Source organism: Leptopilina boulardi, unplaced genomic scaffold (assembly GCF_019393585.1).
Source record: "Leptopilina boulardi isolate dan_hultmark-lab unplaced genomic scaffold, ZJU_Lbou_2.1 LbouV2_384, whole genome shotgun sequence".
Lineage (NCBI taxonomy): Eukaryota > Metazoa > Arthropoda > Insecta > Hymenoptera > Figitidae > Leptopilina > Leptopilina boulardi.
In genome coordinates, this window is record NW_026137956.1 from 854,299 (window position 1) to 869,430 (window position 15,132).

The following is a 15,132-nucleotide window of genomic DNA, read 5'->3' on the forward strand; positions in this document are numbered from 1 at the left end:
GTCATTAGAATGCTTATCAAAATCCGCATCCAACGAGCCTTATATGAACTATTTTGGATAAACGGGTGTTAAATTAATAATTAATAATGAAAATTATTTAAATAATTAATAACATTTGAAGAAATGAAGATAAATCGTCAATTCTTTTTTTATTTGGAAGACCATCTAATTCTGTGTCAAAAAAAGAATATTAAGTATTACCAAGAATCAAAAATTAATTATAAAATGTTATTTAGAAAAAGACTGAAAAATACCATGCCGAGTAGGTAGGCAGCCCCCTCCAACTTGTGTCGTAGGGTGCTGAAACTTCAATTTTCAATAATCATCTGTTAATAATTTAGATTTGTTAAAAATGTTATTTACACTGGTTTTATTTAACACACAGAATTAGATGATCTTTCAAATAAAAAAAGAATTGACGGATTATCTTCATTTCCTTAAATGTTATTAATTATTTAAATAATTTTTATTATTAATTATTATTTTAACACCCGTTTATTAGAAGTAGTTCATATAGGACTCGTTGGATGCGGATTTTGATAAGCATTCTAATGGTGTTTTTAAAATTACTCTAATTTTATTTATTCGTAAAATATTTCATTTTTTATTAACTTTTGTTAGTTAATTAATTAATATCTCGAAAACAAAAAATGCCATCTTAAAAATTAAACCATCGATTTATTATGACTTAAACAATATTCATGATTTTTTTCGCACTTCTAAATGAGGAAGAACATGTTTAAAAGTTATAAACCAATTTTATTTTTTAAACAAATTGTTAAAAATTTAATATTTTTTTTGAAAAATAATTTTTTTCTAAAAGTTTAAGATCTTCCGCGTAAAAAACATTTACAACATTTTTCTCTATTTTTAGTAGAAAAAAAGTTATAAAGCAAAAAAATATTGCTCAAATTTGTTATTGTAAATATCTCGAAAAATATTAAAAATTTCAAATTCAAAATTTATACACTTATTTAACACCACTATCATTACAATTTACTGAATTTTGAGAAAAATTTGAGACATGACCCCATATTCTCATATGAAATGCCTCATATATGCTTTTTATGGGATTTAAAATCGCCTTTGTAATATTTTTCTCTTTTTAAATGCAGATTGATATCCAATCAGAACAGAGTCAAGACTTACTTTGCGATGGGATTTTCTACGCAAAAGCCCATGAGAATTGAAACAAAGAAGTTCTGAGACGCTCCTTCGAAAATTTCTTGTCATAAAACAGTACACCATGGGATTGAGAGCACTGTTTGCGTGTCCCAGAAATAGACAATATGAGAGCACGTCCGATATAGTTCTTCCTTCACCTGCAAAAGCATTTTCTTTTATCTTTCACTGTAACTTTTATTGGCTCGTCAAAAAATAAAAGAATATGTGAAAAGTAAATTTGAAAAAAAAGAATATATTGGTTTTTTCGCCATTGACATGAAAAAGTGTCTTTTTTGTGCCTGTTTTGGGCAGATAAAGTAGCACTTTTTAAGGCAGTTTGGGCCAACTGCCTAAAAAAGACTTTTTTAGGCAGCAAACTGCCGTATAAAGTCTTTTTTAGGCAGTAAACTGCCCTATAAAGTCTTTTTTAGGCAGTTGTTAATTTTTGCATAATTTTTTTTTTTGCTTTTATTTTATTTATCAATTTTTATTATTTTTTTTCTTTAAAATTGTTTCACTTTTTCATAACAATGGCGAAAAAAATAGCGTATGTGGCTCGCACGTAGTAATTTTTAGGTTCGGATGATTTCAATACTCGCTGTCTGTGCGACTTCGGTTCGACTCGGCTCGCTTTCGGCTCGACTCGACTCGCCTTCGGCTCGTCTTCATCTCACCTACAGCTCGCCTTCGTCTCACCTACGTCGCACTAACGACAGCTCGTACTGAAAATTACATCCTCACCTAAAAAGTACTACTTTACGTGCTTGCCACATAATATACTATTTTTATCATAAAAAATTTTTATACAACTTTTTTTTTATCATTTTTTTTCGTCTAATCTTAAAAAAATTATTACTATTAAAAAAAAATAGGAAATATATTGGTTATATAATTTTTATATATAGTGTTAAATATAACTCCTTGACATAACCTCAAATCGCGATTGTCTTTAAAAAGTGATAACTTTGTTAAAAATAATCGTAGAAAATTTTTTAAACAATTTTTCAAAAAAGATTATTAAATTTTTTTTGTAAAATGATTCTACGTTTAAGCTTTTTTGATGAACAGAAACGGAGATATGATGTGATGAAGACAGTTGTAATTTTCATTGTTCGAATTTGATGGACTGCAATTTCTAGACAAGTAAAAATGAAAAACAATGAATATTAAGTTGAATAAAAACTTACATTTTCAGCTTCAAAATAAACCTAAAAACACTTTAAAATATTGATTGATTATTATATTATGATTAATTTATTAAAACAATAATATGGAATATGCACGGACGATTTTCAATGCAGCAACACCACTGTTCGCTCCATGCGAACAACTGGATTCGCAGCTGACTCACAGGTTCGTAACATTTTACTTTTTTTAATTATATTATTTTAATTATTTATTATTATTATTATTATTTGATTTTACGTCAACATTTCTACGAAAATAATAAAAATAAATGAATTTAATACTTATTAACAGAATAAATAAATACGAACAGAGTAAAAACTCTAAATTTAATGGATTGCAATTTCTAGATAAGCAAATGAAATGAAATTAATAAATAAAAACTTACATTTTCAGCTTCAAAATAAGCCCAATAACACTTTATGACTAATTTATTAAAACAATGCACGAACGATTTTCAATGCAGCGACACTGGCGACACCACTTTTCCCTTGACTCGCAGCTGACTAACAGGTTCGGAATAGGCTAAAAGACTAGTGGCGCTTAACGGGGCACCAAAATTTGTCTCAAAATACTACGTTTTACTTTTTTTAAAACATTTTTTAATTATTTTATTTAAATAATTTAACATTATTTTGAATATAAATATTTTATTTTGCGTTAAAAAATTTCAACACTCAGATAATGAGAATAAATAAATTATACACTTATAATTGGAATAAATAGAAAATATAATAAAAAAAAGTAATAAGAAATTACAAAAAATATATTATTATAAAATAGATTAACATAATTTTTAAGATTTTTTATTAAATAATGAGATTTTATACTAGCTGCATACAAGCAATCTTCATCAAAGGGAATAAATACTTCGATGAAAAAATAATTTTAAAAATGTAATAATTTAAATAATTATATCTATCCATATTTTTTATTTTAGCCATTTTATTTATTTTTATTTTTATACATTTTTATTGATTTTTTAAATTTATATTTTACTTTGATTATTATTATTTATTTATTTAATTTGATGGTCAGTTAACAAACGCGTGAATTATAAATTGAATTATTTTAATAAATATTCTAAACCTAAAATTACTATGAAAAAATATAAATGTTCTTATTAAATAGATTAATTAATCAAAATATTATTCTAACCAATTTTTGCTCGCAATATTTTTAAACTATACGCTTAAAAAGTATTATTTATAATACTTTGATAATATTATAATTATATTTATATTATTTATAAGTATTTAATTTATTTATTTTTATTACCTATTTGTAAAATTTTTTAATTGAAATCTAAAAATTATGTTAATAATAATAATAAATAAAATAATTAAAAAAGTGAAATGTACTATTTTGGCAAAGATTCCAGCGCCCCGTTTAGCGCCACTAGCTTTTTATCCTATTACGGACCTGTCAGTCAGCTGTAAGTCGAGCGAACGTTGTCCACGAGTCGCAGAGTGAGTCGAAAAACTTCCGTGCAATATTAAAATAAATTAGTCATAACTCAATAACCAGTGAATATTTAAAAGTGTTCGTAAACTTATTTTAAAGCTAAAAGTTCAAGCTGTTATTTATCTTAATATTAATTTTTATATAATCGTCTCGAAATTACAGTTCATCATACTTGAACAATGAAAATTTACAAAATCAGACAATTTCACCTTGTCTTTATCACATCATATCTCTGTTTCTATACATCACAATAACTTCACTACAGGATCATTTTACGGTAAATATAATAATCTTTCTAAAAATTGTTTAAAAAAACTTTTTACGATTATTTTGAACAGATTTATTAAATTTTAAAAACTGTGTTTTTAATAACATTTTGGTAAGTGTTCGCATAATTTTGATCGGTTGTGCGAAAAAATTGTTTTTATCGAGAAATAAAACTAATTAAAATTAATTTCACTAAATGTTGAAAAGATGAATAAAGAATAAATACTTCGATGGAAAAATAATTTTAAAGATGTAGGTAATAATTATCCATATTTTTTATTTTAGTCAGTTTATTTATTTTCATTTTATACCTTTTTATTGATTTTTTAAATTTATATTTTACTTTGATTATTATTTATTTATTTAATTTGATGGTCAGTTAACAAACGCGTGAATTATAAATTGAATTATTTTAATAGATATTCTAAACATAAAATTACTATGAAAAAATATAAATGTTCTTATTAAATAGATTAATTAATCAAAATATTATTCTAACTCATTTTTGCTCGCAATATTTTTAAACTATACGCTTAAAAAGTATTATTTATAATACTTATAATATTATAATTATATTATTTATAAGTATTTAATTTATTTATTTTTATAAACCTATTTATAAATTTTTTTAATTAAAATCGAAAAATTATATTAATAATAATAATAATAATAAATAAAATAATTAAAAAAGTGAAATGTACTATTTTGGCAAAGTTTCCAGCGCCCCGTTTAGCGCCACTAGCTTTTTATCCTATTACGGACCTGTCAGTCAGCTGTAAGTCGAGCGAACGTTGTCCACGAGTCGCAGAGTGAGTCGAAAAACTTCCGTGCAATATTAAAATAAATTAGTCATAACTCAATAACCAGTGAATATTTAAAAGTGTTCGTAAACTTATTTTAAAGCTAAAAGTTCAAGCTGTTATTTATCTTAATATTAATTTTTATATACTCGTCTCGAAATTACAGTTCATCATATTTGAACAATGAAAATTTACAAAATCAGACAATTTCACCTCGTCTTTATCATATCATATCTCTGTTTCTATACAACACAATAACTTGACTATAGGATCATTTTATGGTAAATATAATAATCTTTCTAAAAATTGTTTAAAAAAACTTTTTACGATTTATCAAATTTTAAAGACAGTTTGTGTTTTTAATATAGCTTTTTTGGTAAGTGTTCGCAAAATTTTGACCGGTTGTGTAAAAAATGGTAAAAAAATAATAATGAAAATATTTTATCGACAAATAAAACTAATTAAAATTAATTTTACTAAATGTTGAAATAATTTTGAGATTATGTAAATGGATTGAACCTGATTTATGTGAAATAATTAGTATATAGTTTTGATTAAATTTGTCAGCTATTTTTATAATATTAATTAAGATCGCTATAAGATATATAGGTATGTGCCATTCCATAAATTTTTTAGCACTTTTCGGAGTAACCTTTCCAAATTAAATAAAACATTTTTTTATAATATTTATTAACATAAAGATCGAAAATAATCACTTTTTAAGTAAAATAATTTTTTATTTAAAAAATATAACAATAAATAATGAAAAAAATTCACCTTTTTTTCTGCACCATCAAATAAATTGGTTTAAAGATCAAAATTTTCCTTATTTTTCAAGCTTTCATACCGCACAAGAAAAATGACATGTTTCGAAATAGTTAACTCACAATTTATTAAACAATTTTTTGTTTTCTTTTTTTTATTTTATTTATTGTGAAACATCTGCTATTGCTGCGCGCGACGTTCGGAAGTTGTCGCTCTCGTTATTGAACAGAAGCTCATTACACTAGCGTAGTAGAAAGCATGTTTTGCGAAAAGTGAGGTTATGTTGTCATTGAATGAAACATACACATTTCTGGTTATCACATTGAATGGTTTTTAATTATATCTACTTTGCAGTAAAAAATCATAAAAAAAACATTTTTGAAGGATGAAAAACCTCACTTTTTACACAACATGTTTTTTACTACGCTAGTGTAATGAGCTTTTGTTCAATAACGAAAGCGACCCATTGCGAAAGTCGCGTGCAGCGATAGCAGACGTTTAGCAATAAATAAAATACAAAAAAGAAAATAAACATTGTTTAAGGGTATGTGGGAACCTCCCACGTGATCTAGTATGGGAAAAAGTGTTTTGATAGTATATATCTTACTCTAAAACGAGAAAATATTTTTGTTTAAAATTTTGAGGGATGATAGATTTGGGTACAAGGAATTTCGCTGTTTTCCGAAAAATAGATAATTTTGCGTTAAATTATTAAAAAATAAAGTTTAAAAAGTGGCATTTTTAAACGAAAATGAAAAGAAACATGGCGGCGTATATACAGACGTTGCTTAAGGCCAGGTCCAAGTGAGGCAGCGCCATCTACATTGAAACTAAAATTTTGGAAAATTTTCAACAGCCTTTTCTTGAAAACAAGAATGTAAAATGCTTTTTCCTTTATGGATAATTGATTATTGGCAAGATATACACCAGCTAAAACTTTTTTTTGAGTTAAAATAATGAAAAAAATTTCATGTCGATAAATTAAATATGAGCAGTTTTTCTCACAATAACTGTAACAGTACTTTCTCAAAAATTACAATCAAAAATACAATTTCCATTTTGAAAATTAATAAACGCTAAAAAATACACGACCTAAGATTTACCAATCACGAAAATAATAAAAAAAAAGTTTTTTAACATAACATATTTTACTCATTATGACAGCCGTTTGGCAGGTTATGTATGTCACCAGACGTTTCGCGGTTTTGCCGAAAGGAGGAGATTGGCGCTGTTGCTAACCACCTGAAATACATAATTTACCAAAGGGCTGTCACAATCAGTAAAGCAGTATCAATATGTTAAATATTTAATAAAAATTTTTTTTTATTATTTTCGTGATTGGTAAATCTTAGGTGGTGTATTTTTTAGCGTTTATTAATTTTCCAAATGGAAATTGCATTTTTGATTGTAATTTCTGTGAAAGTACTGTTACAGTTTTTGTGAGAAGAAGTGCTCATATTTAATTTATCGACATGAAATTTTTTTCATTATATTAACTCAAAAAAAGTTTTAGCTGGTGTATATCTTGCCAATAATCAATTATCCATAAAGGAAAAAGCATTTTACCTTCTTGTTTTCAAGACAAGGCTGTTGAAAATTTTCCAAAATTTTAGTATCAATGTAGATGGCGCTGCTTCACTTGGACTTGGCCTTAATTATTTCGAAACATGTCATTTTTCTTGTGCGGTATGAAAGCTTGAAAAATAAGGAAAATTTTGATCTTTAAACCAATTTATTTGATGGTGCAGAAAAAAAGGTGAATTTTTTTCATTATTTATTGTTATATTTTTTAAATAAATAATTGTTAAAAATGATTAATTTGGACCTTTATGTTAATAAATATTATAAAAAAATGTTTCATTTAATTTGAAAAGGTTACTTCGAAAAGTGCTAAAAAATTTATGGAATGGCACATATAATAAAAAAATAATTGGCTAAATTAAAACTTACTAATTACTCCTAAGTCGACAAGCAATCTTAGAACATTGTAAGGTAACCAACAAAGAGCGAAGAGAATTGCAAGTATGAGTAAAATCCAAGCCACTCGTCTTCTTTCACGAACTAGTCGGAATCCCTGTTGACAAAGAAAATTATTTACTGGCGCTCTCATTCTCTGCATTGATTCACAAAAGCTTTTATTTTACTTTACAGATTCAATTACAGTGTGACGAGAGAAAATATTTTCTTCAATTTTGTAAGTTTTTTTTTTTTTTTTTTTTTTGAAGAAAAGTAAAATTAGTTTTTTTTTTATTTTTTGGTTATAAGAAACAAACTTGATCACATTTATGATTATCGAAATATTATAAATTTAGAATAATTATTTTTTCCAATTTTTTTTTTTAAATAAATTTTTTTTATTTATTTAAGAAACATATTTTTACTACTTAGTTAAATTTTACAAATAAGTTAGTGAATTTTTTTTTTTTTTTTTACTAAAATTGATTAATAAAATTTAATTAATTTATTGCAAGAAGTCAGTCACTAATTTAAACGAATTCAAATTAGTTAAAAGTTTTACTAATACAAATTTAGAGAGATCCTTTCATCTCAAATTAAATTTTATACCTATACCATTTTTTTCAGAAGTTTTACATTAACATGAGAATCTGTATAAACAATATATATGTAAAGTTAAATATGAAGTTAATAGATACAGAGAACTGATTTTCAATAGTTCATGTTTGTATAATATATTGGTACATATAGAGAACATGCTTCGAAATATGCATTTCACGTTTCTTTTAAATAATTTACAAATATGTATTGAATTAATTTCAAAGATTTATTTTACTTTCCATTTATATAATTATTATTCACAAATTTTAAAGTTAATGAAAATCTTTTAAAAAGGAATTTATTCATGATTTTTTCGCTTTTCAAAATGAGTGAGATCATGTTTAAAAATTATAAACAAATTTAATTTTTTAAATAAATTGTTTAAAAATTAATATTTTTATTTTTAAATAATTTTTTTTCTAAAAGTTTAAGGTCTTCTGCGGAAAAAACATTGTTAACATTTTTCTCTTATTTTAGTAGGGAAAAAGTTATAAATAAAGCAAAAAAATATTGATCAAATTTGTTATTGTAAATATCTCGAAAAATATTCAAAATTTAAAATTTGAGACGCATGAGTATTCCCTTTATTAGACTTGATGGAATTTTTGTAGTGTCAGATTAAAAATTATCGAATTTCTATACAATCTAACTTTAATTAAGTAGAATTGTCATTTAATAGAAATTCTAATTAACTAAATTGTTGAGACAGAGATATTCTATTTCCCCGATACTTCATTTGACAAAAGTTTCACTTATTCGAAATTTCATTCAATAGAATTCTTAAAATGTCGAAATTCCATTTGAACGAACTTTTTTATTGGCGATTCAAACAGCTACACTAGCGCCACAGTTGAACTAATTTAGGCGTGACTCGCTCTGTAGCACTCCATGTGTTTTAAATTATTTTTTTTTATTTAACGCTTAAAAATAATTTTACAAACGCAATAAAAATATCAGAATAATTAAATAATTTGAAATAAACTGTCAAAACAGAGACTGCTTTAGAGCGAGTCACGCCTAAATTAGTTCAACTGTGGCGCTAGTGTAGCTGTTTGAATCGCCAATATCAGATTATCCACTTGGTATACAAATTTCAGCGGGAGTTTTAAAATCAACCAATCACAATTTTCTTAATAATGTTTGATTTGTTGATTTTAAAACTCCCGCTGAAATTTTATATACCAAGTGGATAATCTGATAAATAAGGGCGCACTCACACCTTTTGGCTGCCTGCCTGCCTGCAGGAGTTGTCATGGCAACGTGTAGGAGTAACAGAGAGAGAAAATTCAAATTTGAATTTACTATCTCTGTTACTCCTTCACGTTGCCATGACAACTCCTGCAGGCAGGCAGGCAGCCAAAAGGTGTGAGTGCGCCCTAAAAGTTCGATCAAATGGAAATTCCACGTTTTAACATTTCTATCTTATGAAAATTGGGATAAGTGAAACTTCGGCCAAATAAAGTATCAGTGAAATAGAAATTCTCTGTCTTAAAAATTTAGCTAAGAAAAATTTATGTTAAATGACAATTCAATTAAATAAAAATTAGATTGTATATAAATTTTTTGAATAAAACTTTTGTTATATAGAAATTTTTTTAGTTGGAAATTCTGTTAATAAAAATACTTTTAAGTGAATATTCGGATAAATAGAAATTCGATAAAAGAACAATTCTGATAAATAAAAATTCTATTTTTATGGAAATTTTTCAAGATATCAATTTTGTTAAATGGAAATTGTATTATTTAAAAATTCGATATATTAGAAAATCAGCTTTATCACAGTCCAGTTAAATAGAAATTCTATAAAATCAGAATTTTGTTAAATAGTAATTTTTCAACATTAAAATTTGGCTCATTATAAAATCTCTTTTTTAAAATTCTACTAAATGTAAATTCGATAATTTTTAATTTGACACTACAAAAATTCCGTCAAGTTTAATGAAGGGAATATTCATGCGTCCCCAAAATTTGTACACTTATTTAGCACCACTATCACTACAATTTACCAAATTTTGAGAAATATCCGACACAGAAAAAACTTAGTCTCATTTTTGTTGCAACTCAAAATGAGCCAATGCTAAACGACATAGACAGTGGCGCCACCAACGTGGCTCATTTTTATTGCACTTCAAAATGAGTAGCGTACGCTACTCATTTTTAGACCAAGTTTTTTCTGTGGAGACATGACCCCGTCTTCCAATAATAATTAATAATATAATTAATTAATAATATAAAATATTTATACTAATTTTTAAACTTTATTGTAATGTTATTCATATATTTATTCACAAATTATTATAGAAGCAATATGAATATTTATAATAAATATGAAAAAAGTTACAAGTTATTAATATCGTGTTATAAAAAATATTTTCTTATTTTTTATGTTTTAGATACTTTTCTTAAAAGTTCCATTTTACACGTGAATCAACTTTCTTCATTTCGAACTTGATGAAAAGTTGATAAGCTTTGGAGGAGTCTTGATTTCAATTTTCAAAGTAAGTGTATATTAAGCTAAAGAAACTGTTTTTCAAAGTAATTATTTAAGACTTTTAGAAGATAAAGAAGAAATTTTCTTCAATTAATTATTATTATTTGTTTTAAAAAAAATATTTAACCCATTTTTTCAAAAATTAACTAATTGATTAATTATTAATTAATTTATTTATTATGTTTTATTTTTAACCTCCTTTTTTGAAGAATTTTTCATTTACGTTTTAATGCTTAAAAAAAGTTTTTTCAACAAAAATTATTAAATCCATTTTTTTTCAAAATTAACCCTTAATATATGAAAAATACTTTATAAAAATCCTATTTTCAAATTAAAATTCTTAAAGTTTTATTACAGTTATACGGCTTTGAAAGTAAAAGTGTTACTTAAAATATCAAATTTTCAACCCCCCCCCCCCCTCTTTACTTTCTATAATTTTTTTTTAAGTTAGCTATTATTTAAGGGATTTTTTACTTTTATGTAAAACAAAAATTTACCGAAGTATTAAGTAGTAGTAGTAGTAGTTTTTTCTCAGAGAATGCCTCATCCAGGCATTAATTTAAAATTAAATTAAACTTTTAATTTGAGTCATGATTTTTGTAATTGCTTTGTCCGAAAATTTAAATTCATTTTTGAAAATTCAACCCTTTGAAGCATACATTTTTCATTAACAGAAATTTATCGCTCCAGTGCACAATAGGGGGTTTTATGGGTCGCTGATTACGAATCTGAAGTCAGATTTTTCAAATTTTCAAAATTCAATATAGCGGATCCAATATGGCGGACAATTTTTTTTAAACTGATCAAATCCGCTCGAAACTGATTACTCGGGGGTTTTCGGGGTTGCTGATTTCGAATCCGATACCAGTTTTTGAAAATTCAAAATGGCGGATGACAAAATCAAAAATTGATCGGATTTGCCTTAAACTTGTTACTCGGGGGTTTTTGGGGTCACTGATTACGAATATGATATTGGAGTTTTGCAATTCAAAAATTTTTTTTTTCATTTTGTCATCCGCCGTATTAGATTCGTCATTTTGAATTTTCAAAAACCGGTGCCAGATTCGTAATCAGTGACCCCGAAAAGCCCCGAGTAACAAGTTTCAGGCAAATCCGATAAATTTTTCATTTTGTCATCCGCCATATTGGATCCGCCATTTTGAACTTTTTAAATCTGACATCGGATTCGTAATCGGCGACCTCAAAAACCCCTGAGTAACAAGTTTCAAGAGAATTAAATTAAATTTTTAAAAAGTCGTCCGCCATATTGGATCCGCCATTTTTAATTTTTTTTATATGTGCCACTTTTGCTTTTATTATTATTTTTTTTTTAAATGACAAAGTGCTGTTAAATAATGAATCCGGTTAAAGTGAGAAATCTATTGCAAGTTTAGTGAATGGATGAAGAGACAATTTCATCGTTTATCGGTAAAGTTATACTCGGGGTTACTATTGAACATAACCTCACCTTAAAAATACAAAATGTATATTAAATATTATTTAACAACAAATTTCAATTCAAAATAATTCTTTGATATCAGGTCAAAGAATTTGATTCAGAAGCTGCAAGTTCCACAAATTTTAATGCAAATAAAACTGGTGATATGACCTACGGAAATCTGCTATCGATTATTTTAAAAGGCGAAGAAACTGAACAAATTGTATTAGACGGATCAAAGCTTTGTTAATAAAACAAATTGTATTGCCGATTTAACAATTTAGTTTTGTTATTTCAACTGTTTTATAATAATTTTCTTTGTTCTCTCTAAATATGAATCAGTGAAAAAGTCAATGGTCTCAAATCAGTCGCTAAATTCTAGCTATTTGAATCAGTGTTTTTCACTGACAGTTAGTGACATTTCACTGGAGAATCAATTACTTTGACTGAAAATCAGTGAAATGTTTCTGATTCAAATAGCTAGAATTTAGCGACTGATTTGAGACCAGTGATTTTTTCACTGATTCAAATTTAGAGAGTTCATCGAATTATGTTTGTTCACCGATCAATCCGAATAGTTTTAATAACAATCCCATTTTAACAATTTTTTTTGTCTCAAAAACAAATAGAACTGCTGGTTCTATATTGACAATCCGGAATTGTTGTGTGGACTTAATTTTTAGTAACCACAACAATTCTTTTTTCTCCGTGTAACTTTTAATTTTAACCTAAAAAGTCACATTTTATTCTACAAAATAAATACCTTTTTTGCGAGTCCTACTGTTAATGTAATTTTTTCCTTAAAGAATATTACATAAAGAGTATAACCTTAAATGTTGAAGTCATAATATTAGAATTTAAATAACTCATGAATTTTTAAGTAAAAACACGCAATTTTTCGTTTTTATTTTTCACAATTTTTTTTTAACTAACTTAAAATAAATTAATCCCTGTAAAACTAATGACACTTTAAAAAACACATCATATGCTACCTTAGACTAAATTTTTGTGCAAAAATATTCAATACCGGCTGTATATGTTTGAATACTTCGGGTCCAGCAGACCCTTTGTGGCATTTACGTTCGAACGCGGAATTTTGCCAGTTAAGGGTTAAATACATTTTAAATGAGTAAAAATTTACAAACACTTGATTTGCCAATGTCACAACATTTATTTTACAGAATATTTATGTTCTTAGCATTATTAACAGTAATAATAAAAAATAATATAAAATCCACATTTTTTTTTTAATATTTGAGCAATAACTATGAATAATCTGTAATATCTAATATATATGAATGCAAAAGCTTTAGAAAGTATAAATTTACGCTCTAGTAAACTGTGCATCCTTCCTCCCAAGGTGATTAAATATATATATTTGGCATATCTAATCTTGTCAACTGGCTGAAATTTAATATTTGTCGAAAATTTCAGTATAATACTGTACTTAAAGTATTTACATATCAATGAATCGACTTCAAGCCGAATTAAATTTTTATATATCTCAAAATGCGGTGCGAGTGTTTATCTATCTTTTTTTTCAACTGACAGAAATGAAAGATTCATTTCGTCCATTAATCTTGAAAGGATTCTCTTACGCTTGAGATCTCGCACGAACGCACAAAATATCAAATCAGTTTTTTTTTCTTTTTTTTTTGATTTATTATGGACATAAGAAAAACTTGCCAAAAAATAATGTTTTCGTGAATCGTACAATCAGCACTTCTTATGAATTTTTTTTCTCTTCTTTTATATTAATTTTTTCCCATTATTATTTTATCTATTTAATATAATTAAAGTAGAAGCAACGTTGCACACATTTCTATTATAGAAGAGTATTTGAAATAATTGTAAAATATTTATAAAAACAAGGGATATCTTATTATTATTATTATTATTATTATTATTATTATTATTATTATTATTATTACTGTTATTAATATTATTATTATTATTATTATTATTACTATTATTGATAAATATTTTTGCTATAATAATAATTATTATTGTAATTTAAGCTTTATGTTTAAAATATTATAAAATTTTTATTTTTATAATAAGATTTTCCATAATTGAAATTAACGGTTTGAATATCATTAAATTTTGAGGACTAATGGCAAAAAAATGTGAAGAATACTATATATATATATATAGGGATGGAGATAATTTCGTAAAACCAATAATGACATTTCATTGGTGAAAGCGTGAGATTCAAACGCTTTTCGTTAGTAGACAATATTAAAAGTTCGGACATTTTCATAGTAAATGCATCTAAATTCCAATGCTATTAACTTTTTTCCCGTAAAAGAAATGCTTTTAGTCACTTTTTCTATAATAATTGCGTCATTTTAATGATATTTTACTTATTATAACTATTTTTATAGCTCATTTTTCATTACTTTTTTTTATATAAGTTTATATTAGGGAAATGTAGTCATGAGTGTACCACTTCCTAGTTTTTTTTTATGTAAAATAAGTCTGGGCATAAAAATGTTTAGTCTAATAGATGTGCATTGTCTCAAAACTATTTTTAGTGAAATTCGAATATTTGTATTCAGAACAGGTGATTGAGAAAATAACCTATTAACGCGAAGTAGCGAAAAAGTTTTGTGTGATCTCATTTTCCAAGTGCTTCAAAATAGTATCTCTTTGATATTTTTGATTCAAAAAATTTCTACTCGAAAAAATTCCATCTATTTTCATAAGTCGACCACTCTGTTGAGTTTGACAATTTGACAATTTTACAACATAATCTTTAAGATCTCAGCTTTAATTTGCTTTTTTGAAACTTAAAAAATGTTTTGTGCTTCCTGAAATATGTTAAAAAAAGTCCGAGCATATTTTTCATTATTCTAGATTATGCCGGAAGTGAAAAACATTAGTACGAAAGTACAAAAATTGCAGAATTTTTTCTTGAAATCTTTTCGGTGTTATAAATACCAAAAAAAAGAAAAAAATTTTCTTGATATACATTCAGAAGTAAAATTTTATCAGCTTTGCAA

At 25.7% G+C, this 15,132-nt stretch overlaps 1 protein-coding gene across 2 annotated transcripts in view; it reads right to left on the minus strand.

Moving 5' to 3' along the window:
• The window catches only part of LOC127288312 (RYamide receptor-like), a 130,138-nt gene that overhangs the window by 40,026 nt on the left and 74,980 nt on the right, over positions 1–15,132 (minus strand). For both annotated transcript variants that reach the window (XM_051315706.1, XM_051315705.1), the window contains exons 7-8: positions 7,596–7,719; positions 1,150–1,322 (exon numbers count right to left, since the gene is read on the minus strand). In XM_051315706.1, coding sequence (XP_051171663.1) covers positions 1,150–1,322; positions 7,596–7,719 — 297 coding nt within the window. The remainder of the gene's footprint in view (positions 1–1,149; positions 1,323–7,595; positions 7,720–15,132) is intronic.